The 24471-nt window shown below is 38.3% G+C and overlaps 2 protein-coding genes across 3 annotated transcripts in view; one reads left to right on the top strand and one right to left on the bottom strand.

Moving 5' to 3' along the window:
- The window catches only part of CCDC85C (coiled-coil domain containing 85C), a 114264-nt gene extending 109671 nt beyond the window's left edge, over window positions 1–4593 (top strand). For both annotated transcript variants that reach the window (XM_074908630.1, XM_074908629.1), the window contains one exon: window positions 891–4593. In XM_074908630.1, the coding sequence (XP_074764731.1) occupies window positions 891–980 (90 nt within the window). In that variant the 3' untranslated portion in view covers window positions 981–4593. The remainder of the gene's footprint in view (window positions 1–890) is intronic.
- Window positions 4594–4715: 122 nt separating this feature from the next.
- Window positions 4716–24257, bottom strand: CCNK (cyclin K). The gene is made up of 11 exons (XM_074908628.1): window positions 24149–24257; window positions 21787–22053; window positions 20678–20759; window positions 19976–20107; window positions 17996–18101; window positions 17796–17853; window positions 15339–15508; window positions 13444–13730; window positions 9338–9371; window positions 8246–8320; window positions 4716–6041 (listed from the first exon to the last, which is right to left on the bottom strand). The coding sequence occupies exons 2-11, from the start codon at window positions 21981–21983 to the stop codon at window positions 5422–5424; spliced, it is 1761 nt and encodes a 586-aa protein (XP_074764729.1). The 5' UTR covers window positions 21984–22053; window positions 24149–24257; the 3' UTR covers window positions 4716–5421.
- Between the last annotated feature and the right edge of the window lie 214 nt (window positions 24258–24471).

Genomic DNA, 24471 nt, shown 5'->3' with positions numbered 1-24471 from the left:
TGGAGGTCAGCTCAAGTGTCAGTTTAGTGCCTCACAGCAGCAGAGAGGAGCCTAACCCTCCGTTTAAGTTCTGAAAACCACCTCAACCCTAAAAAGTGTGAAAAGAACACAAGTGCATCTTGCAGACTTAAATTCTTGGCAAGGGCTGAGGCACTTCACTTTGGTTGCTGTATCCCTATAAGCAAAGTGCAGACCAAAGTAAATGAAGGCCTGCTTTTTAGGATATTTTGTCTGCCTAATGCCACATTCCCTTGTAGCCATGCAGCGTGCAAAGTTAAAAAGCCATAACTTTATCCTCCCAAATGGACTCATTTCTGTTTGTGTATCATCAGATGTTTTTTCTTTAAATATTCATTTTATGTAGAGTCAAGACAGCTGTGAAGTCCTTTGCAGTTTCTTATTTTTTAAAAATAACCTCACTTACCTTATTGGTCCTAGAGTGATAAAATATTTGTCTTTTTAGAAAGTCATATATATATATATATATATATACACGCATACATATCTATATGTGTATATAGATAAAATGTTAATCATTATCTTTTTCATTATCTTTTCTGTTCATGGTAACATCATTTCTGTAAGCAGGGCACAGTTGACCTACCATTGAACTTAGCTTCTGAACCTAGTGTATTTGTTTTATACTATTACCCCAGGCAAAAATGGTTCTAATTTCAAGAGACTAATTAGAAAAATGCATCAATGTTTTCCTTGGAAACTGGTGCACAGATGCCATCCAGTGGCTCTTCTGAGTATTACATCCCAGCTCTGGGAAACGGCCTTTTTTGACTTGCAGACTGCAATTAATGAAAATACTGTAACTCCTTAGTGGCTTTGCAGTTTTTAAATTCCTGTCTTTCTCCCCCCCGCCCCTTTATTTTTTCTCACAGGTTGTCTGGCGAAAGCTGGGTGATGCTGCGAGCTCCAAACCCTCCATCAGGCAACATCTTTCGGGAAACCAGTTCAAGGGTCCCTTGTAGGAAAACTGTCCCGGAGGCTGGAAGTGAATGATTCTGTGAAGACTAAAGAGGCAGAGCTCAGCGTTTCTGGCTGCCTGTTCTTTGGGAGTTGGGGTTGAGTTTTTTTTCAGGGTTTCCTTTTTTCTTTTTGCTTTTTTTGTAACAATAGTGTAAATATGGCAGCTAAAGGCCTGATTTCCAGGCTGTGGTGCTCTGGAACTACTGTTCAATGGGTAACCATTCAATAATGCCAGACTTGCATCATTTGTATTGTAGTTCAAACCTGCTTTGTTGTAATGGTCTGTTTCTAGAATTGACTAACTCAAGAGAATTTCTAAGAGGAACAAGAAGACCCTTTAACCTGTGGAGAGGTCACAGTTTATATCGCTCCAGTTCACCTGCTTGTCAGTGAGTCATAGCTGGGTTAGTGGCTCCAGGCAGCACCTTCCAGGGAAAGAGGACTTTAAATTCATTGGCTTACTGCCTGCCAAGCTCCTGAGCTGCTAACACTTTTTTTGGAGGTCCTTCTTTTGAAGAATGACATGCAGCTGTTTTCACAAGGCGCTATGTACAGTATTGAGTGGTGAGCTAAAAACACTAGTACCACTTAGTACACTGTACGGTGGTAGTCACCACGCAAGCACACAGAAAGGCTTAAGATTCTGTATCAGCTGTTAATGAACTATTTTTCATGAACAAATGACACAAGATTTCTGCAGTCATAATGTGAATGAAGTTACTTAGCCACACACCAGTATTCCCTACAAATATGGCAACAGTTTTTTCCTGTAAAGCTTTTACTACAAAATAATTCAGCAGAAACTGCCGTCCTAACAGTGCTAATGGCTGTCACAGGGATCTTCGAGAGCAGCTCATCTTTCACATAAGGAAGATTTGGGTATTTCTTTTTAACGTTCTTGTTGATCCCTCACCTATAATAGGTTCCTGTGTAAGGTAACCAAACAACAACGTTGCAGAGCTGAATAAAAGACAGGCTGTTGGGTGAGACTACTTCCTGCCATTCAAGCTTTATTTTTGTTATTGAACCAAAATGAGTGGGTTTTTCTTTCTTCTAATGGTTGTATATAAAACAATGGGACTTATATTTTGCTATCGTGGAGTAGCTGCTTGTATAGTTGTAAGAATTTGACCCCCTTTTCCAAGTTGTCACAGCAGCTGTCCCTGTATTTTATTAGCTGTTCTTTCCCAATAGTCCAAGGAAGTGGGGCTTGGTTATTAAACTCATTGGTGTAAAATAATTTTAAAGACAGGCATGTGAAAAGATCAAAGCCTCCTCTTCAAAAGTTGCATCGATTTTAGTGATTAGTTTGAAGATCTAATGACCTCAAACACCATCACTTTCTTCTTATTCTCTGTAAGGATCAGTCAGAGCTACAGACAGCTGAATTAGCTGGACATTAGCTGGACATCCTCTTTAATTAATTTGTTCTACCAGTTGAGTTATTAATTTGTGGTATTGTATTAACATGGAGTGCAGATAAAAATACCGAGGAGCCCATGCTGCAAGTTATGAAAGGAAATTGGTCCCATGGTATACAATAATTTAACTGCCTGGGTAAGGAATTTGGAGTGTCAGAGCAGAGATCTATAACCAGTAAAAAAACAGAGAAGGAATACAACCAAAATACATAGTAATCAGTAAGAGTAAGCACCACTTTACTATTCATTGCAGAAATAAAAATGTAACAAGTCGAGTAGGTTATTTGAAAAAAAAAAAATAATCCAAGAACCACCCCCATACATACATACTCTTACACACTCACCAGTAGTTTATTTCTTACTACTGTCCAGTCAGCGAATGCTGAGCTAGCTAACTCTAATAATATTTACATCCTATGCAGTCTTGAAAAATCCATTCTAGAGTCTGTCTCCTTTAAAATATGGCATCTTTAGAGGATTCCAGATTTCCTCCTCTTTGCTTTTTGTTTTGACCTCGAGTTTCTGGTCACCATTGATTACTTGTCTTCCTCCTGTACAATTTATACCTTAAGATTTTTGTACCAGAAAAGGTGATGCAAAGCAGAGGCATCGTTCTTCCTTAACATCTAATGTAGAACAGAGGTTTACTTTAATCTATCTGCTTGAAAGCCCATTTTAATTTCAGTGGCATCTAATCACTGGATTAAGCAGAGAATTTAAGCATATTGGGAACAAGGTTAATTTACGTCAGTGAATTTTAACTCGAGCAACGCAAATGTTGCCAGCACTTGTAGAGAGTTAATTGTATTGATGACGTGCTTGCTATTTTAGGATATCAGACTAGCAGGTCCTCTCAACAAGACAGGAGCTATACTAATCAAACTACTAGTCTCACCAGCTATGTAATTCTCATTCAGATATTCCTTACTATCAAATCTCTCTCAAAAATCTATTCAATGACTTCAAGCAAAGCTTGTTTTGATCCACCTGCAGACCTCACCTACAAGGGAAATAGTGGTACAATGGAAGTCCATCAGTGCTGCAAATCCCAAAGAGCCAGTTTACAGGGTAGCCACTAGTTCAGCTGAACAGGCTTGATACTCTTAGAGTAGATCCTGTTTCTTTAGGATTCTATTTGGCAGCACAGAGCTTCAATGCAAGATGTGCATCGTTGATTTTGCAGAAGAACACGACAGCGCTGTACATGGGAGTGTTATGCTCGGGGGTGTTTAGGCTTGCTACTCTTCATACTTAGCTTCATTAGAGCTATAAAGTGTCTTCCTGACTAAAATGACACTCAATGACTTCACAGGATGACTTGGGTGCTGCGTTTTCAGTTGTCTAAAAAAGATGGTTTATACGCATATTTAAATTCCCTTACCTATGCGCTAAGTCTTCAGTGAAACCTACCTGAGGAGCTTTGTACATTATGTTGGAAGGGAGCATCCTATGAAATAGCAGCCATTAAACTGATATATTTGGGGCAGTAGTCCAAGTTAATTTCCTCGAGATTGAAGTCCTGGTTCTGCAATCCCCTGGCAAAGAAAGCATCCACTGTTTACAAATGGACTTTGCTTGCTTAAGGAAACTAAAATCACATCCTTGACTTTTGTTGGAGTGACTGAAGCAGCGTTTCCATAAGTTTCTGAAACGCTGCGGTGTAACCAGCTTCAGTTGGCTCTTTGCACCTTGATAAGACTGCTGAGCACAACCTTGTTGAGAATGGCACATTTTTATCCAAATATTAGATATTAAAAGAAATCAGTGTTAAAGTGACCTTTTATCTTTTTAGAAACTGTGGGGGAAGAGTACTACTGATCTTTTTCAAAGTGCATGACTGTAAAGTGATAAAATTGTATATTTTTCATAATGTGGGGAAAGTCTATTTGTGCTGCTTTAGAAATCAGTTTAAAGTTTGATTTCTGTTAAACCTGTGATCTTACAGCCCTGCTATATTTTCTGTATATGATTTACAAAGAACTGGAAAGGTTAGCACCTGCTGTTGTGTATATAGCAAAATTCTTTAGACCTTAGCACGCGTTTTTACCTATTATTGAACCACTCTGGCTTTTTGGGGGAGGGAAAGTAATAGTACAGATTTTTTTGATAATGTGTGTAAAACATTCATTTGAAATATTTTAGTAAAAATGAAGTAAGATATTGATTGTGATAGTGTATACTTCTAGTTGAATAAAATAAAATACATTCTTTTTAAATAAACTGATTAATAAGATTTGGGAGACAACTGCTGAAATACCTTGCAGCAAGTACCACAGTTATGAATTCTGAATTAATATGAAAAACCTGGAAATCCACTAAGTTCAGAACCAATTTTATTTGGGTAGGTGTGAACAAAGTAGTCCCATTTATAACCAGGATGTACATCACAGTAGGTTGTTACATTCAGACTTTCACACTTAGAAAATATATATATTATGTACAGGAATTTGCAAATAGGTGTAAACATACAATACTTTAAGATACCAGTACATTCCAAAACAAAAATATCAGCAAGGCAAACACCTCAAAATGATTCCAGTCAGCTAGCATTCAGAATCTCTCTTAAATAAAGTAGCTTTTATGCTTGATATCGTGTTGTTTTAATTATTAGTAAAAGTGAAGTTTCTTACTATAGATCAGATTTCATGGTATCTGGCTATTTTGATAGTCAAAAATAGGCACTGATTTCTAGAAGGAAATTTTCTTCTTACTGATATAATTGAGCCAATATGGCTGGTTTTGCTAGTACAAAGTAATCCAGTGCTGGAATAACTCAAGACAATTTAAACTTAAGTCAAATGTATAAAGTTAGAATAGATACTGCAAAGCTGATTAAAATCTAGAAGCCTATATAACTCACCATAAACAATACCGCAAACAGATCAGCTAAATTTTCATTTCACTGCCTCATTTCTTCATCTAAATTATACAAATTACCCTCCTCTTCATCTTTACAAAGTAGGTTTTGGCTAGCTACTCCTGCCTAGTCAACATAAAGGGACATCGTGCAAATTACCTCATGCTATCTCATCCATGTAGCACGTCCAAGTCCTGCTACAGGTGGCATACCAGGTGGTGGAATTGGAGGTGGCACAGGTGGCTGACCACCTGGGGGAACAGTAGGCGGGGGGTAACTAGCTGGTGGCATTCCCAGCCCTGGAGGTGGATGAGGTGGTACTGCATGAGTTGGAGGCAGTCTTGGAGGTGGGAAGTTAGGGTTGTATGTAGGTGGAGGAGGATATCCAGGAGTAGGAGGTGGAATATTGGGCGGGGGGAATGAAGTAGGGGGCGGAGGTGGAACTGGTGGTGGAGGGTTGGGAGGATAGACATGGTGATATGGTAGATGAGTTGGTGGTCCATAGGCTGGTGGTAAAGCTCCGTAAGTTGGTCCTTCTGTTTTCATCATTGACTGAAGACTTTGATAACCCTCCCCTGACATGTAAGAATTTGTAGTAGACATCCCTGTAATATAACTGGTGGGGGGTGGGGGCGGGGGACGATGCGGCAGAGGTGGAGGTTGATGTACTGGGGCAGGGTGAGCAGGAGGAGGAATCTGGACCTTTGGCATATCTACTGAGTCCACAGTAGTAGATTGCTCTGCCTCTCCCATTGAAACTGCAGATGCCAAAGGAGGCTTGCGCTCTGCAAAAGAAAATGTATTTTTTTGAAGGATAGTGGCAATAACAGCTTCTGAATACTTCATATTTTCTTTTAGTTAATATCTCAAAAGAAGACTTGATTCTCTGTCTCTGAATGCTGTATGGTATCCAGTCAGACCTTCTTATACCACTAGAAAATAAACAAGCTGCATAACAAAGCTCCAAGTTCAGCTTTTCCCATTCTAAAAGTTAAATACAACTTCCATTCTTATTACTATTTTTTTTGTAATTTAAATATTGCTCTACAATCAGCAGAAATTAGCAGACTGGAGGGACAGAATCACAACTAGCAGATTTAAAAAGTCATGGGATCCAAGATACCAAAAATCTTTTCATCAGTGCTTCAATCTTCATTAGTCCAGGCCTCCCTTCTACCTCTCTTATACTCCAGGAGGTGGCCTGGGATTCCCCTCTGCACTTCACTTGCCTCCGATGTTGTGAAATACTATTTGAGAATACATGCCAAAGTATCAGGTCTTTAACACTCAGTTCTAAACTCGTTTACCAAAAGAAACAAAAAAGAAAACCGGAGGGTAAGAAAGAAAGTGTGAAAAATTGCTTGGGACTGGCATCTGATCAGCTTTGTTCCACTGATTAGTTTCAGGGAACTCAGTACCTGACAGTCTAGGGAAGTTCATAAAAAGGTCAGAATTTACAATAATATACTTGGCCATTACTGGGAAGAACATGCTTTAAACTGTCTTCTCTTTAAAGAACATTTTTTTTTTTTCCTCTTAATGCAGATATAGTGGTATTCCTTACTTTATAAGAAGACTGACTTAACGGCAACATCTCTGTATGGTCATACAGTCAGTATTAAAATGCTCAACTAAAAAGATTTTGGGGCATCTTGACATCCACCTTGCTTGTATATATAAACATCTAAAACGATGTTCAGTAAGAAAACATATAGAAGCAAATATAGGGCAGTAATTTCCAGTGACATGCAACTGTCACTAACTAAACTGACAATGCTAAACTGAATTTGAGATAAATCCACCTTCTAGTACTTCTGGTCAATAAACATTCTTAGATTCCACCTGTTTTTTCCTCAGAGCCTCAAAAGACAAGAGTTGGCTTCTAAAGACTGTTCTTAAAATGTTTCAGTGCTTATACAACAATTTGCTTGTATAAACAAATTCTAAGAGGAAAATTTTAGATAACAGGGGAATCAAATTCATTACCTGCCTAAATAGGATTTACCTTATCGAAGCAGTCATAATTTTAACAGCAAAATTGTCCCCCAGGACAGCTACATAATTAGATCATGCAAGGTGGATACGCTGGCTGTGTTACCTATGATTTCAATGACTTCTAGTTCCTAAATTACAGCAGGCAATCATTTCCCCATTTGCTCATTTTCAGAATCACTGTGGATGCAAGATGTGCATTCAAGATTTAACAACTGAAGGAATAATGCACACGATACTTAGAAGAACCCCTTTCATTCTTAACTAGATTTTAACAAATGGGGAAAAATGAGTCTACTATATTTCAGAGCACTGTTTTTCTCTCTTGTAATTCCCTGTTAGAAGCTGTCATTTTACAGTTACATTATGGACCTTACTCTATAAAATATTTATGTCATATTTAAGGGTCACTGGAAGGACAGCTAATGCATCAAGGTGCCGGAAGCACATTTTTATAACAGTACAGTTTATTTTGCAAACATAAAGGTATGTGTGCAGCGTTAAAAGTTCTTTGGCAGATCAAAGTCCTCTTCTGGGACACAGCAAAAAAAGTATCCCACTTATTGTTTAGAAGTTCCAGACCTGCAGAATTTCTGTACTAAAGATGTAACATGGAGGACATCTATATGACAGTTGCAAGCTACTCCAGTGATATAATATGGCATCTGCCATCCTTTTGAGAATGTAAGTCCCTTTTTGGCTGCTACTGACAATTAGTTTTAGTCTTCCAAGCCTTTAACAGTCACAGCTTTGTTTTGCCTTTGTCCACCTATTATAGTCTTGTTTCCATCATAACTTTTTTGTGTCTCTCTGGAAAAACCTGTGCTCTGTGCTACTAAGATGAAATTCCTTCTAGAGCTTATCCACCTAATGCTTTTACTTGCCAAGCTGATTAATCAAGGCAACAACCCCTGCCCCCACACTGTTACCACCATCTGAATGAAAAGCAAGGCGATTAACAGCAAGAATAAATGTGTTAAAGAAAATAAAAGCTTACCTGGAGGTGGATGTGCAGGAGGTATCGGTGGATGCGAACTTTCAATTTTAGGAATTTTAGATGGTGGTGGTGGTTCTAAAAAACATTTGAAAGTTCCTAATTGGCTATTGCTCTGCAATACTTTACAAATTTAGTCTCATGCTAATGATTATCATATCATATTACACTATGCAAAAGTACAGTGGAAATGCTATGTACTGGGTATACTTAATAAAGAAAACTAAAATCAGGAACACATGCCTACGAGTTCAAGCTATGTATTTTATAACTAGAGACAAACTGTTCCAATAGCAGTATGTAAGTGAAGATGAGCACGTGTACATTTTCTAGTATAAAACCGTAACTTGTAAAAAGTTAAAACAAATCTCAGAAATTGAACTATGCTCTGCTAGGGGAACGTGGGTCTAGAAATCAAGCAAAATGGCAATTGCACCAGAAAGAAGAGGGAGAAGAGACAGTTCTCTGCAATTTATCTACAGAGCCAGAGAGGGAGAAGTGCCAGACTTAGGAAATGTTACAGAATCACATCCTAGCTATCCTGAAATACATTGTTCCAAAACAACAAAATGAAGGAAAAAACCCCAACCAACCAACCAACCAAACAGAAAGAACTAGATGTGATCACTGCAGTGAAGCATTTCTTAAGCTAGACTATATATTGATACAAAATGCTTTCACTGTCAGCCATGCCAACAACTGATTACAAACGTCACTGATTACCAACAGACTTATGATTAGTGCAGCTATTTAATGACATGGTACCTTCAGTCACTTCAAGGTCCCACAGCTTGCTGAACAACTACTCCAAATGATGCATGGAGTTATAAATTGAGAGCTGAGTAATTTAGCAAGACTTCTACTGAACAGACTGTATTAAGGGACTCTTGGGGCACAGTTATACTCCATTTTTTCAGGTTTTGCAGTTACAAACACTTTAAATATAGCTACGGTATATATTTAAAGATGCATTATTAGGATCAAAATAGTTTAGAACTGCAAAGCCTGTAAGCAAACTAAGCACATGTCAGCAAATTACTTACTCTGGTTAAAACAGTAAAATGAAAACAATATGAATAGAATATTAACATTTACCTGATGTCTTTGTTTCTTCTTTTGGAGATACAGTCTATTCAAAAAAGAAAAAAATGGAAGTAAGACCACTGCAAAATACAAAGCATTTTAAAATTATAACAGCGAGCAAAATAGGAAACAATTCTGAAGAACTTTTTACAGATCCGACTAAACCAGAAGCAGCTTCCAACTCAAAACCAGCTTCCTCCTCCCTGCCCTAAAAGGAGGCAGGACAAACACAAACCCTTTATTTGCTTCTCTATTTTTATTAGGAGGCTAAAATCTCTTTAGACAGATGCAACGCAAACACTGAACAAAGTCAAATCACACTGGGAAAGCCCAGCTTAACTGGCAGAATGAAAAGACTGAAAAAATAGCAATTTTAGATACAGCATTTCCTGCAGTTCTCACTGTTAAGTATTACATCTTGCTTAATTTATTTATCATCCACTGTATATACATCATGCTCTGGTGCACTGCTCACTGAGCTGAAAGCAACAGACTTGGCCTCTGTTCCCAATTCTGCTTTGACCTGTCATTCAACCTTTGCCAAAATCACTTCAGGCCTTTATGCTTTATTTACCAGGACAGGAGGGCAGTGAAAGTGTTCCTCAGTGTAAAACATTTCAGAAGTCTTCAGATGAAAAGCATTGTATAAAAGCCAAATGTTCTGCCAGAAAAAAAAAATTATGCACACTGAGCAAAACCCACAAAACCTCACATCATCCTTCCAATCACAAGCTTTTGGTCGGGTTTTTTTGTTGTTGTTATGTTGCAGATTTTTTAAAGAATCAGGCCAAGGGAATAATTTCCAGCTTACTTAGTCCAACTGAGATGTCTAGTTGATGGTCTCTGAGAAAAGCAGAAAAACTAACAAATTTTAAGTACAATAAGCTTAGTTACAAATGTATTTAAAATTAATAATAAAACTCAGAGGGGTATGGTACATAAACTTTTCTGTCTTTTGAATGAAAGGTGGTTTTTTTAAGGGACTATTACCTCTAGTGGCTTTACCTTCATGAACAGTTGCTCAGTTCCCATCACTTTACTTTCCACAGCAAGAACGGACATAGATTTCACTCCAACTTGAACAGTGAATTTTCTTTAATCCTCATGGGTATTCTCAATATTTTTGCTGTCCAATACAAAGCTACCCAAGGCCTGCTTCAGGCTACCTTATTCTTATATTCCTTTGATAGTCATTTGTATTCACTTTCAGCCACCTTCTGGCTGCTTTCCTGCTTTTTAAGGACAATCTTTATTCTTCCCATTCCAAACATACATACTTTTCTGGGTGACTCACACTCATCTGCTGCCTTCATTTTACTTGGGTGGTCTTTTCTCAATTTTCTAGTACTAAATTCCTTGCCAAGGAAACATAAACTGTATGCACTGTATGCAATCATCAGATCTCCCCAAACTTTCAAACAGAAACAAGTCTCTACTACTTACTGCAACGTTTCCAAAAAAAATCACACATTCTGGGAAGTCAGTTGATCACTTCAAGTGGCAAGCAATTCAATTATTGTACATTTGTTAGCATGAAGCAACGTTCAGAAAATAATGTCATTGAGGTACACTATTAGAATGGAACAAGCAACTGGAACCAAATACCTCGTGTGACAGAAAAACAAGTATCACAGAATCATTCAGGTTGGAAAAGACCCTTGGGATCATCGAGTCCAACCATCAGCCCTACTCTACAAAGTTCTCCCCTACACCATATTCCCCAACTTATCTAAATGACCCAGTTTAAGCTGTATTTAAATTGAGAAAAAAAGAGGGGAAAAAAAATAAAATCAAGAAGCAACAAAACCAAAGTCTATAAAAATTTAAATCACTTCTCTAATAATGGCAGCTGATAAAATGGAGATGAACTTTTTTTTTGGTGCTTCTACTGCACTGTAGTTTGTATTGCTCCAGTCATGACATCCCAGGGTCAACATTATTTATTAGTATGCTGACTGTTATTTAATACTTGCATAATAAGCTCAATCCATACCACAATGGAACTGTTGTTTTAGTGCTGTTTCTATGCATTAAAATCGTTCCCACTAACAATTTCTAGTTTAATCAAACTAAATATATTATTTACATCTAATGATTCACAAGTATATTTTTAGTGAAGTCAACTGAACATTCAAGTCTTCTTCATCACTAGAGATGTAGAGGACATGCAGATGCTTCAGACATCTGGTACAGGTCTGTAAGTCATGGGCCAGTGCCTCAGCTGCTTGAAACTGTCTTGGCTCAGTAGAAGGTAATGGAGTTACAACAGTTCATGTAAATGGAAAATCTGGCCTCCAGGAACAAAGTATATTTATGCTTTGTACAAACCAAAGGAGAAGTCATGCAAAGCCCTATTTACAGAAGGAGGCAAACATTTTCATAAGGTTTATGGTACACCTAACTGAAGAAGATTTTAGAAATACCAAGTAAAACACATCTTGTTCTCCTAGACTGCTTTCTGGACAAAAAAATTATTTCAGATCATCACATCTGTTTTTCTCAAATTCATGCTGTTTGTGCTGTTCTCCTACTAAACTCCTACTGAGTAATCCTTTGGTTTTGTATTTGTTCTGGATACCTACATTGTACCAGAACTTACCTTTTTATCTGTACTATTCTCTTCCTTAATTATTAGGTGATGGACCTCAACTTGATTTCAAGAAAATCTAAGTTGCTCTGATGGCTTGACCAAAGGTGATTGTTAAAGAAAACAGATACTATTCATGCAAAAGGCATCACTTTTCCCCATGACATAGCCCATTAACACATGGGATGGGATGAAATTGGTAGCACTGTGAAGGTAGAGCCTTTACATGAATGAACAAGCATTCATAACAGCTTACAATCAGATGGACACACATAGAAAAATTCAAATTGTTATTTACAGTTTCTGATGTGCCAATTTGTTCCAGGCATTTTTGTTAAAATAAAATAAGAAGAGTTCCCTGCCCGACAGATTTGAGAACCCTAGCAGAATTTGTGCTGATAGTAGAAAAAGTATGAAAAGAAATACATACTACCTACAAAGAGCTCTCCCAATTTTCAAACTAATTAACACATTTCATCAGCTTTCTATCCTGAACAACTCTAAAGTTCAGTGCAAGAAGTGTATATTTCAGTGCAGATTTTTTCCTCTTGGAGTAGGCTGTATCTTGCAATCACAAGACCAAGATTTTACAGAGTTACATTCCAATTCCATTTCATTCTATCATTTGTTGCTTCTTCCCGGGTTTTTGGTTTTGTTTGGGTTTTTTTTAACCCTTGATGTCTGTTCTCTAGTTTAGGCATGCATTAATTATACCTTAGAGCAAGAGCTGTAAAAGCTGTACAAAGTTTACTTCCTAAATAGACTTGTTCCAAAGATTTTACTTCTGAAAACACTCTTCTTACTAAGTACATACAAGGAAATTTGGGCAACACTTTAACACTTTTTTAAAAATCTTTATAATTTACAAGTGGAAAAAAAAGCACAAAAAGTCTAGATTAAAGTCTGAAAGCTTCATTTGAACTTGATGACTATGGAAAAGCACTCAGAGTACTTGTGATATTATCTAACTGCTAATCTACCTTCTTATTTTCAATGATTAGGTCATAATACAGACAGAGTGAGACTTTCAAGTATTGATGCATTTGTAGGCTTCTACTGTTACTAGATTATTTTGAAAGACTTTTGATGTATTTTTAGAAGTCACAAGTCTCTTACATTTGTAAGCAAAGACCTGAGTCAAATAATGTCTTCATCAGCATTGTGCACATATCTACATTCTGGTATGGCACAAAAGACCTTCCCTAAATCAAGCCTGCTTAATAGCAAAACCAACAAAATTCAATAGAACAGAACCACGAACAGTTAGAACCTTAATAGCTCACGCTGACTTAAAAGTCTCTCCACTGGTTTTGCCTCAACTAGAGTAAGAATGTGGTATGCGAAAACCATGAAGGCTGTTCTACACTAACATACTTGCCATATAACCAACAGAAGTCTACCATACAAAATTAATCACCAAGCTCACTCTTAAAGCAAACACAAGACTAATGCACGCTGGCGCCTTTAAATCAAACGGACATCAGATCAGCTTTAAAATAAAATGCAAGTTAAAGTTCAAAGTTAAACTTACTGCTGGTCTTTTAATCTGTCTAGGAGGACTTGACTGGGGAGAGGGCTTTTTAGACTGCTGTGCTTGTGTTTGCTGCTGCTGCTGTTGTTGTTGTTGCGCTGACTGTTGCGATTCTTTTTGTTGCTGAGTCTGCGATTGCTCTGAACTCTGGGATTGCTGTGATTGCTGTACTGTAGGTGCCTGGGGTGTAGATTGAAGAGATGGTGGCTGCTGTAACTGGTGAGGAGTATGATGAGGCATTTGCTGTTTTCCCTGTGAGTACAGGTCCAGGATCTGATGACAGATGTCTTTAAAAAAAAAAAAAATCCAAAATATTACACCCCCATAATGTACAAGTGTTTATTTAGTACGCAATTACCAACTAAGCTTTTTATTTGAAGTTAACTTCAGAAAAATTCATTGCAAATATTACTCACTGTTATAATGACCACAGATTTGACTTTTCTAAACACACTGTTTTTCAATTTGTACTTGCTTTTCTGAGTTTCTTCTGCCTATGCTGAACAGTATGTAGGGCTATATGCACACCTTCCAGAACAAAGTGTCTTGGTATCAATATTCCGTATGTCATTATTGTGTGACTGAAGAGCCAGGTAACTACGTAACAACAGGATAGTAATACAGTAAGAAAGTGAGTGAAAGAAGATTATAAGTTAAAACAGGTCTAGTTAGGCCAGTAAAAAAAGTTTCAAGAAACTAAGTAAAGGACTGGTACTAAATTCTTCTTCCAACATATTAGAAGCTAAAGGTCTGTAAGAAAACACGTAGGACCAACTCATAACCAGGTGCAGAGCGGCACTCAAGGAAAACAAAACCTTTCTAGAAAAGCTAAATTAGTTCTTTCCATGAGCATTCACTGATGCAGCAGTAGTAGAAACTGGAGAGATTCCCATTCTACAACCCTCCTTCAGTAGAGGGTCTGAAACGGAGGGAATTCTGAAAAAAGCCGTAATACAAACAGAGCAAGTAACCATTTAAGAAATCATCAGAACTGTAGGGTATTCACCTAGAAGTGGTAAAAGCAACAAAGGCTAAACCACCTAAACAGTTTAACTTAAAAAGTTTAACTTAAAAATTCCTTAGAACCCAATGCCAGATTGTGACAAGCATCAATTTTTAAAGAAAGTTTCTAAAGCAATTTATGGAACTAGAAGTATGCTTAGCCTGGCATGTGTACCAGGTAAGTCAGTAAAAATTTTAATGAAGACAAATTAGTGGCCACATAACCACAATTTACTTAACAAGAGTCAAGAAAGTGCCTGCTTTATTTTACAAACTTTCTGGGGCTCCCTTCTTCAAGAGGGCAAGAGCAGGTGAATATGAGCAATATCTACACACAAAGGGAATAGTATTCAGGTATTTGTATTGAGGAAAAGGATCCATAATTCATCCCCTATCAGAATTTACTCACAGACCAGAATTCATCTCCCCTAATCTGTTCCTCAGTTGTGGTACACCATAAAAAAAACCCCCAAAACCTAGCGTAATTTGGTTAAAGAGTCAATCATCAATGAGAAAACCACTGAAACCAGGCTCCATTGGTTCCAGTGTTCGCAGAGCTGCTTATTTAAAATGAGAAGGGGATAATTAAAAAAATAGAAAACACACACCACAACAATTCAGGAGCTAATTATCTGTGCTAGAAACTAAACAAGTCGTAAAGGAAATATTCACCCAAAGACTGATCGTGATAACTAAATATGCTTCCAGACTAAGCCAGTCTAATAAGTATAATTTAAAACCTGGTTAAGGCATAGCACACGTGATCTGAGTTACATACTCTACACATGATTATTTTTGAGTAAAACCTAGATAGAAAGCAATTTGCATTTATTCATGACCTAGGTGACAGTTAAAGGAAATACTCCTCTCTATGTGGAAGATGTTTTTCATACCTTCCAGAACATCAACAGGAACATCTTGGACAAATTGTTCCCACCACCGTCTGTACATCGGTTTTGATGTCCATTCCTGTATTTCAAACTTACACAAACGGCCTGCTAAGTACATAACTGCAACAGCTATAATCTCAGGTTCCCACTGCAGTGACAGTGTAGTGCAGAGACTGGAATATAAAAAAAGCAAAACACAACATAACCCTGAAGATAATTCTGATTGTCAAAGTACACCACCTTAATGTATGACAGCTATAATTAACAGGATATAAAATCCCACCATGCTAACATCTCAGGCAATTTTAATTAAGAGCCTTGTTAAACAACATTTTACAAACTAAACTGTTTCTGCGCTACTGCAATCATGAAACAAGGCAATTTTACACAGATAATACAAAGGGCATATGCCTGTAGAAGTAATACATCACATAGGAACATCAAGTTTGGAGTTTAAAAATAGAGACTCTAACACTATATGGGTGTGGAAAAACAGAGAAGACAGCATTATATTCCAAGTGTAGGCAGCTACATTCCACTGTAGTCTCACCTGTTGCTACACAAGTGTGCTGTCACTGCATTACACTGCTTAGGGAATGGTATCCACATTTGAATTTTAGAGTTTCTAAATGTTTTTTACTAAAATGTAAACAAGTACTAAAAAAACCCACAGAACATCCAGCACTTGTAAAATAACTTGTCAAGCACAATGAAAGTTTCAGACCAAGACGTAAAAACGGGAAAAGGTTGTCTCTTGAATAGCCTTTGTTAGTTAATGCTAAAATAACTGATATTACTGGTATTATTGATATTAACTGAGTAAGTCCCTGTCATAAACTTACTGCTTCCTGATATTAATTTTAAATTTAAAAATTTGGTTTTATCTTTTTTCCCTTTTATAATTTTTCGTCCACAGAGTCTGTAATGTAAGATTCACTTGAAGTATTTTAGATCCAGCTAGCCAGCTAAGTTTCTGAGAATTCACTGATTAATTTATTATTATGTCCTTAAATGCATCAAAATAGTAGCCTGGAGAGTAATTTAAATTCATTTTCTCTCCAGTGGGCTACATTAAACTGAAGGCCAATGGGATACTTAAACACTAGCAGAATCAGGGCAGGTGTAAGCAGTAAAAAAATACACAAGAACTAGCTCTTAAAACACTTATTTCTTATTACTACTTTCATGGCACTTACTTGGGGGTGTACTGTGGCTGCATAAGAACAGAACCCCCGTTCTAACAGCCATTAGTGCAAAGTACAGAATTATTTTCCCAGGATCCTAGAAAACAAGTACATTTCTAATATGGTGTCTATTAAGTAAACACAAGACAGCCTTTCAAAACCAGAGATAAGTATTATTTGAAACAATCACTCCAACTTCATACTAACGTTTTCTGCAGGTGCATTTTCTTGAATTATTAAACACCATCTACTTCCAAGTACAGTAGTTTCCAAAGTTGGATGGATACATAACAGAATTTTTCCCTGACAAACTTAACAGTGACAGTCAAGCTGTATTTTTGTTCCACCTGTAAGATCATCACCTGCAAGACTGACAGCAGATGAAGTAAACCTCTCTTGACATCCAAATATGCTAAGCAACCTTTTACTCAAATTAATCTGGAGAGTTTAGGTGGTATCTACAGAATCTGCACCCACACTAGGCTGCTTAGACACGTGAATGAAAATGCACCTCTTTCTTAATGGCGCTCTATTGCTATAGGTATGACGTATTTAACATTTCTGAATAGTGAGGCCACTTACACATTTTCTTAAGGATTTGCTATGGAAATTTAAAATTACATTTAACTGTCCTTGGTGAATTAACTTGCCCAGCTCTGTAGAATCCTCCTTAACAAGGCTAAAGCATATCAAGTTGTTTTGCTGTTGGGTTTTTTCCAGTGACACACTACACATGAAAAGTGCTTCTACACACACTCCTGTTAATTGATGTGATCCTTGTATTACAAGTCCATTATTCAAGAAATTGCAAATCTAGCACTAAAAACTGTATCCCTCACTGAATTTAATGGCTAGTTTACCATTACCAAAACACCACTTTAAAAAAAAAATACTGACCAACACAATGGAATTGGGAAGTGACTTCTTTTCCCAGAATGTGTCACATATCTCTGGTTGGGCAAGAAGCCAGCTTCTATCCTGGAGATCTATAATTCAGTTTGGCCCTTTTAAACAGTATTTTTTTTTGATGCAGCACTAAATCATTACCACAAAATTGCAAAGGTCTTCATGGTCTACTTCTATACTTACCCTAGATTCCCTGCTCAATGGACCTATCATGGTAATGATGGAAAGAAAAACTGATGAACATGATTAAGAAAACATATAACAACCAGTAAACTTGTAACAAACAATTGTCAAGGAAATATCTAATCCCAAAATAAAGTAAGCAACAATAACTATTTCACTTTCAAAAGATTTCCTAGAAGTATCTTACCTGTCATTGACAAATGTCCATGCCATCTGAACTAGTTTTTGAATTTTATTTTTGTCTCCTGGAAAACAAACAAAAAAGTTGTAAGAAATAAAATTAGGAAGGACAAACAGTTTGGAATAGAATATTCTTGCACTGTTAATGTAAATTAAGTTCTGAGAATTAATAACAGGCATTACTTTGCTCACCCTGTAATATTTTACCTTTGAGTTGTTTGGCATACTTGAGAAGAAATTGGTATGGATGTTCCACTTGCAAATCAAACTTTATTGTTTGTAGTAAGATTCTTTCAAGGACCATCACTTCTTCCTAGAGAATGTTACAAGGTAACCACAACATTATTCCTTCTTTTATCCACAAATATTTTATGCTGGTATAAAGCACAACTACGTAGCACCTCCATGCAAACATGTTTGTCTGCTTTTGTTTGATTAGGGTTTGTCTCCAAGGAGAACAGAAATCCCTCTGACTTAAAACATTGTTTTAAACCCAGATCCTTTTTCTTCACATTTACTTAAGTCAGAAGAGGGGATGTGGTGTTTACAAAAGAAAAATGAGAAAAAAAAGTAAAAAACTGGCTGGATGGTCAGGCCTAAAGAGGAGTGGTGAATGGAGTTCAATCCAGTTGGTGGCCAGTCACCAGTGGTGTTCCCCAGGGCTCAGTACTGGAGCCAGTTCTGTTTACTATCTTTATTAATGATCTGGACATGGCAATCAAATGCACCCTCGGTAAGTCTGCAGATGTCACCAAGTTGGATGGGAGTGTTTTTCTGCTTGAGGATAGAAAGGTTCTTGAAAGGGATCTGGACAGGCTGGATCGATGGGCAAACACCAATTGTATGAGGTTCGACAAGGCTCAGCACCAGGTCCTGCACCTGGGTCACAACAACCCCACACAATGCTACAGGCTTGGGGAAAAGTGGTTGGAAAGCTGCCCGGTGGAAAACCACCTGGAGGTGTTGGTCAACAGCTGGCTGAATGAGCCAGCAGTGTGCCCAGGTGGCCAAGAAGGCCAATAGTATCCTGACTTGTGTCAGAAAGTATGGCCAGCAGGACTAGGGGAGTGATTGTTCCCCAGTATTTAGCACTGGTGAGGCCACACCTTGAATATTGTTTTCAGTTCTGGGCCCCTCACTACAAGACAGCATGTCCAGAGAAGGACAACAAAACTGGTGACAGATCTAGAGAACAAGTCTTTTGAGGAGCAGCTGAGAGAACTGGGGTTGTTTAGCCTGAAGAAAAGGAGGCTGAAGGGTGACCTTATCACTCTCTACAACTGCCTGAAAGGAGGTTGTAGCAAGGTGAGTGTCAGTCTCTTCTCCCAAGTAACAAGCAGTGGGACGGAGGAAACGGCCTCAAGTTGTGCCAGGGGAGGTTTAGACTGGATGTTATGAAAAAGATTCTTCACTGAAAGGGTTCTCAAGCATTGGAACAGCCTGCCCAGGAAGCGGTTGAGTGACCATCCCTAGAGGTCTTTAAAAGATGTGTAGATGTGGCACTGAGGAACATGGTTCAGTGGTGGAGTTGGCTACGTTAGGTTAATGGTTGGACTTCATGATCTTAAAGGTCTTTTCCAACCTAAATGATTCTTATGACTCTAAAATTCCTTCTCCTCCATGGAGGAAAGAACTGAATCAGACACAGCATGGAAGTGCCAAATATATGAAATAACAACAAAAAGGTTAGCTCTCACCACATTTCTCTACCAAGTTTCAGATCCTTCTGCTATTTATAAGCAAATTTTGAGAGAAGCATAGTTTTGCAAAGTCACTCTAAACAGGAAACTTCTCAATATTTTTGAGATGTAGTTCTCTTACTTAAGTTTTGCTATTAATTGCTTCCTAAAATGACATTAAGACTGCCAAATATGATTTATATCTTGAAGACACTTCTAGCTCTGACTGAAATGATTCAAATTTACTTTAATGTGCAAAATACCATCACAAGTTACATGAAATCCAAAGTAAACTTTTTATACAATTATCCCAGTAGGCTCCCAAAGCTTGTATTAGCAAGAATTATTTTCATAGTTATCTATCCCATTACCCAGAAGAGCCATAAATGCATGCTAAACATATAATTTAATTTAGAAAAACTGCAAAATCAACTACTGTTCTAATACATGTATGTCACTTTGCTGGAGTATTCTAGGATTAAATCAATTTCAACATGAGTACTTTTACCTTTGGGTCATCTCCAAACTGTCCAAACTGTACATCATTTAGCAAGCTACGAGCTGTTTTAATTATATCTTTACATTTCTTAGGTGTTTCTTCAACTTTTCCTGCTAGGAAAAGACAGCAGGCTCCTGTCACCTAGAAAAGAAAGTGCTTTCAAAAAGTTGTCTGCATGTAGATATGCAATACAGTATAGCATTGTAAAAGCACTGTCATTTTCCATTAACAGTTCTGCAAAAGTTTCCCAGGAAAAACTTAATAGGCAAATTAATTTCTCATTTTATTACACTGTTAAACTTTTACTTTCTCAAAGAAAAACTATAATTTGGAGGACTGTTCGTTTTACACAACTTTATTTCAAAGTCAGAAACCCAAAGCAGAATTTGTCCTGGTTCAGCATTGCCTGTCAAGCAGTTTTAAGATGGTATTACACTTCTTTTTTTCTTTTAGCCAATAGAGTGTCAGAACTATAGCTCTTAAGTCTTTCTAAAGAACAGTATCAGCAAGACATAACTGCAATGTCAATATAAATGTTTCTAAGCATAAATAGAAATGTGTAAATGAGCAAGAACAGTGTATTTTATGCTGCAATGATTAAAAGATACAAATGCTTATTTTTCATTATTCAGAGTGGTGGCCAGCAGTAGTACCCAAGTGACATCACTAGTGCAATCGCTGTATTAAGTCATCAATATTGTAAATACTTACATATCTTGGGAATTGTTTGAAGGAATGAAACATATAAAATCGATGGAAATAAATTATTCCGGTTGCTAGAGTATCATAATGTCTGTGGTGTAGAATAAGGACTTTCAAACAGGGCATAAACCAAATTTAAAACCAAACACACACAAAGGAAAAGATATATCAAGTACCTCAAGTAACTGTCTGTTCAGAAACTAGTTAGAAAACGCTGCAAGTAAAACAAGAGCTTTAGGAAAAAAAAGCCACAGAATCCCTTAAAGCTGTTTAAATACTATGATTCAGTCCAGATACAGTTGATACCCAAAGCATTTATTGGAAGTGTGCAAAGTCCTGATCATGTTTATAGGAGGATCCACGCAAGGCCATCCTCGTGTTAAACCATCTCTCTCAGAGAAGGTCAAAACCAGCAGTAGGTACACGAAGGAAGAGAACAACTATCACTTCACATTAAAGTGCTGGTGTGGAAGACAGTTACTAACTTTTCACACCTACAAATGCAAATACAACCTGAACATGCTTCCTACTCTTCTCTTTAAGAACAAAATTTCATCTTCACTGGGTTTTATTAAACGAAGAACTAAGGAAATCAAAACAAGCATAGGAAACAAAAAGTTTAAGTGGCAGTGTATGAGAGAGTGGGACAGTGAGGAGAACTTACTAATATATACAAAGTTGCAAATCCCAACCTAAACAAACAAAAAAAAACCCCAAACAAACTAAAAAACTCAGGAGCAAGGAGGCAGAGGTTAGAAGCCTCTGAGGAAAAATATGTAGAAAAATTAATGCAAAATTCAAAATATGAGAATTTGCATAGGTTAATGTAGTAAGAGACCAAGTCTGTAACTGCCAAAAGTTATCCCTAATTGGCAAGTCTCTATCATCTTACTTCTCTCTCTTTTGCCAAAATGGTTCAGCTGAAACCTTGTTTATCCTATGAACGGATAAAAATTGTGTAGGAACACATTACATCAAAAGTCAAGTAAACTATAAAAAAAAATATTTTTGATTAATGATTATGAAACATTTGAACTGCTCACTAAGCTCATAACATTTCCTGCACATTTATCTCCATTCATAAAGATATTTCACACCAAAGTGAGTTTAAAGGATACAGCCCTAAACGTGTTCCCACATCGAATATGAATCTGGCCCCCTCTCTGCGGTATCGTGCCTCAGTAGCTGGATCAAGCCCTTCTAGCTGTGATGGTGTATGTGCCAAATCTTTCTTATCCCAGTACCAACATGGCTTTGTATGGTCCAGGTTTGCCAAGTTTACAGAAGGGCTGGAATTTTCTTTATTCTCCTTCATTTATTAAAACAGAATTGTTCTTGCTTCTCAAGTTTTCAAAAAGGAAGTCTTCAGATAGTTGCTTCAGAACCTTTAAGAAAAGTCAAAAGGATTTATTTAAAAATGGAGGGGACTTCCCCCTGCCCCCGCACAAAGATGAGTAAAGAGGAATACTGTTTAACCTTGCCTGTTGTAGGAAGGGACTTTTTCTATGCTCAAAGACATGTAATATTTAAACTTGCCCTTATCCTCCCCACATACTGCAAAGTCAATTCAAAGAAACAGACACAGGTTATCTTTGCTATTACCTGTTTAATAAAGAAACTTCAAGAATGCATTATCAACAATATCTGCTACTTCTTAAGAAAAACTTTCACCTACTTTGTTCACAAAATAAGGAAAATAGTGATGGTAGCAGCAAAATTTGAAAAGTTGGGGGGATCAACTCACTATTCATAACTAGGAAACGCATTCATTAGGTCAGTCTGAATGGCAATTTAAATACCCAGCTGGTCTCCCAAATATCCCTGCTGGTAAGATAGCAGCAACCACTTGGCAAAAAGCTTTGTAAAGTGATCTGTACTTGTATTGCTCGGAAAAAAAAGGTATCGAAAGTAGTGTTCTTTGACATACCAAGATCAAGACAGCTGATGTGAATCTGTATGGTAAGATGGCATCTAAAGTCATCCCCAAAACAAGGCAGTTGATTACACTGACAGCGTGTGCTACTTTCCTGTGTTTACTAGCACTTCAAGGATGTATACTTATACATCACAAAGCTCTCCAGGCAACTTTCTGGTGTTTGAGTTATGACTGATGTTCAGACATGCCTCAATTTAAAGATGAATTTAAAGACAGAAGACTGTCTTGCTGCCTTTTTTTCTTCTGGCACAAAACCACTCACTGCAATTCAATAAACTGCAAAGCTCTGCATAACAAATAATGATTAATATACGATGCAATCTATTTGCTCAAAGCAAAACAGTCAGAGGAACACCCAAACTTAAAACTCTTACAATCAAGCTGTTAATTTTCTGGATGTTCCCCTTCTGACAAGGGAAGAAAGATCACCTAAACTGCTAGAAAAATGATGCCTGCCATCAGCGTCTCACTCAACTTCAAAAAGTTTCAGAATAAAGGAAATCATCTTTCTTCCACGTTGGATTTGGAAGAACCTTCACAACTAAGGGTACCAGTTACAAATCAATCCACACAGTCATAAATAAGTGAATGGCTATTTACTTTATCAGGGAGTGTAGTGATAGGATGAAGGGTAATGGTTTTAAATTGAAAGAGGGTAGATTCAGACTAGATATAAGGAAACAATTCTTCACGGTGAGGGCAGTGAGGCGCTGGCACAGGTTGCCCAGAGAAGCTGTGGCTGCCCCCTCCCTGGCAGCGTTCCAGGCCAGGTTGGACGGGGCTTTGAGCACCCTGGGATAATGGAAGGTGTCCCTGCCCATGGCAGGGGGGGGTTGAACTAGAAGATCTTTAAGGTCCCTTCCAACACAAACCATTCTATGATTCTATTTAAAACCACTTCCAGAGCCAACAAAAGAGCACCGTGCCATGACTACGCTTTCTTATCATATTTACCAAGAAAATATTATTTTTTTACAACTGCTATGGTTCTTCTTCCTTACATGTTATTTTGCTTCCTAACACTCTGAACAGTTTAAAACACAATTAACACTAAAATCGCCCGAAGCAACGAGGCCTGCTTCGATAAGCAGCCAAAGCACTTCTGAATACAAAACCAGGAATCAAAATCATCAAAACACCCTAAACGAACCATCTCAAGCATCCCGACCCAAACCATGACGACCGAAAAGAAGAAGAAAAGTTTTTCTTCTGCCTTTTTACCCATCCCGTCAACACACTGAAAATTTTGGGAGCTCAATCTGGCTTTTTTACATCCTACCGTAGACGAACCAGCCGACCGGGAGCCCAGCTCCGTCCTCTATTGCCCGCCTACCGGCGGGGGGTGTTCAGCTCCTCATTGACCCGGGCAGCCCGCCCGCAGCAGACGATGCTGCCGGTGCCCGGGGAGGCGCTCGCTCCCAGGCCCTCTCCCCGCTCCCTTCCCCTCTCTCTCAGACCCCGGCTCCCGACAGCGGGTGGCCCGCGAAGGCGGGCGGCCCAGGTTGCCGGCGCCCCGCAGCCCCACGCGAGCGCGGCGCACTCACAGCCCGCGCGCGGGAGAGGAAACTCCGCCGGAGCGCAGAGACTCTAACGACAGCGCAGCCTCCGCGCCCTGCGCGCCGCCATCTTGGGAGCCAGGCTAGGCCGCTCGCGCGTCATCGCGTCAGCGTCACGAGGTCACAGCGCGCGAGAACAGCGCCCCTGCGGCCCAACGGCCAATGGGAAGCGGCAACCCCCACCCCCGCCAATCCCGGCCCCTTCAGCGGCTGCTGAGCGCGAGGAGCAGGCGGGCGACGTCCTCCCGCAGTCTCGGAACGGACCAATCAAAAAGCCAGAGGGGGAAGATTGCAAGCCGGGGAAGCCAGTA

Source organism: Athene noctua, chromosome 6 (genome assembly GCF_965140245.1).
Source record: "Athene noctua chromosome 6, bAthNoc1.hap1.1, whole genome shotgun sequence".
Taxonomy (NCBI): Eukaryota; Metazoa; Chordata; class Aves; order Strigiformes; family Strigidae; genus Athene; species Athene noctua.
Note: the sequence above shows the minus strand (reverse complement) of the source record. Positions and strands in the feature narration are given on the sequence as shown.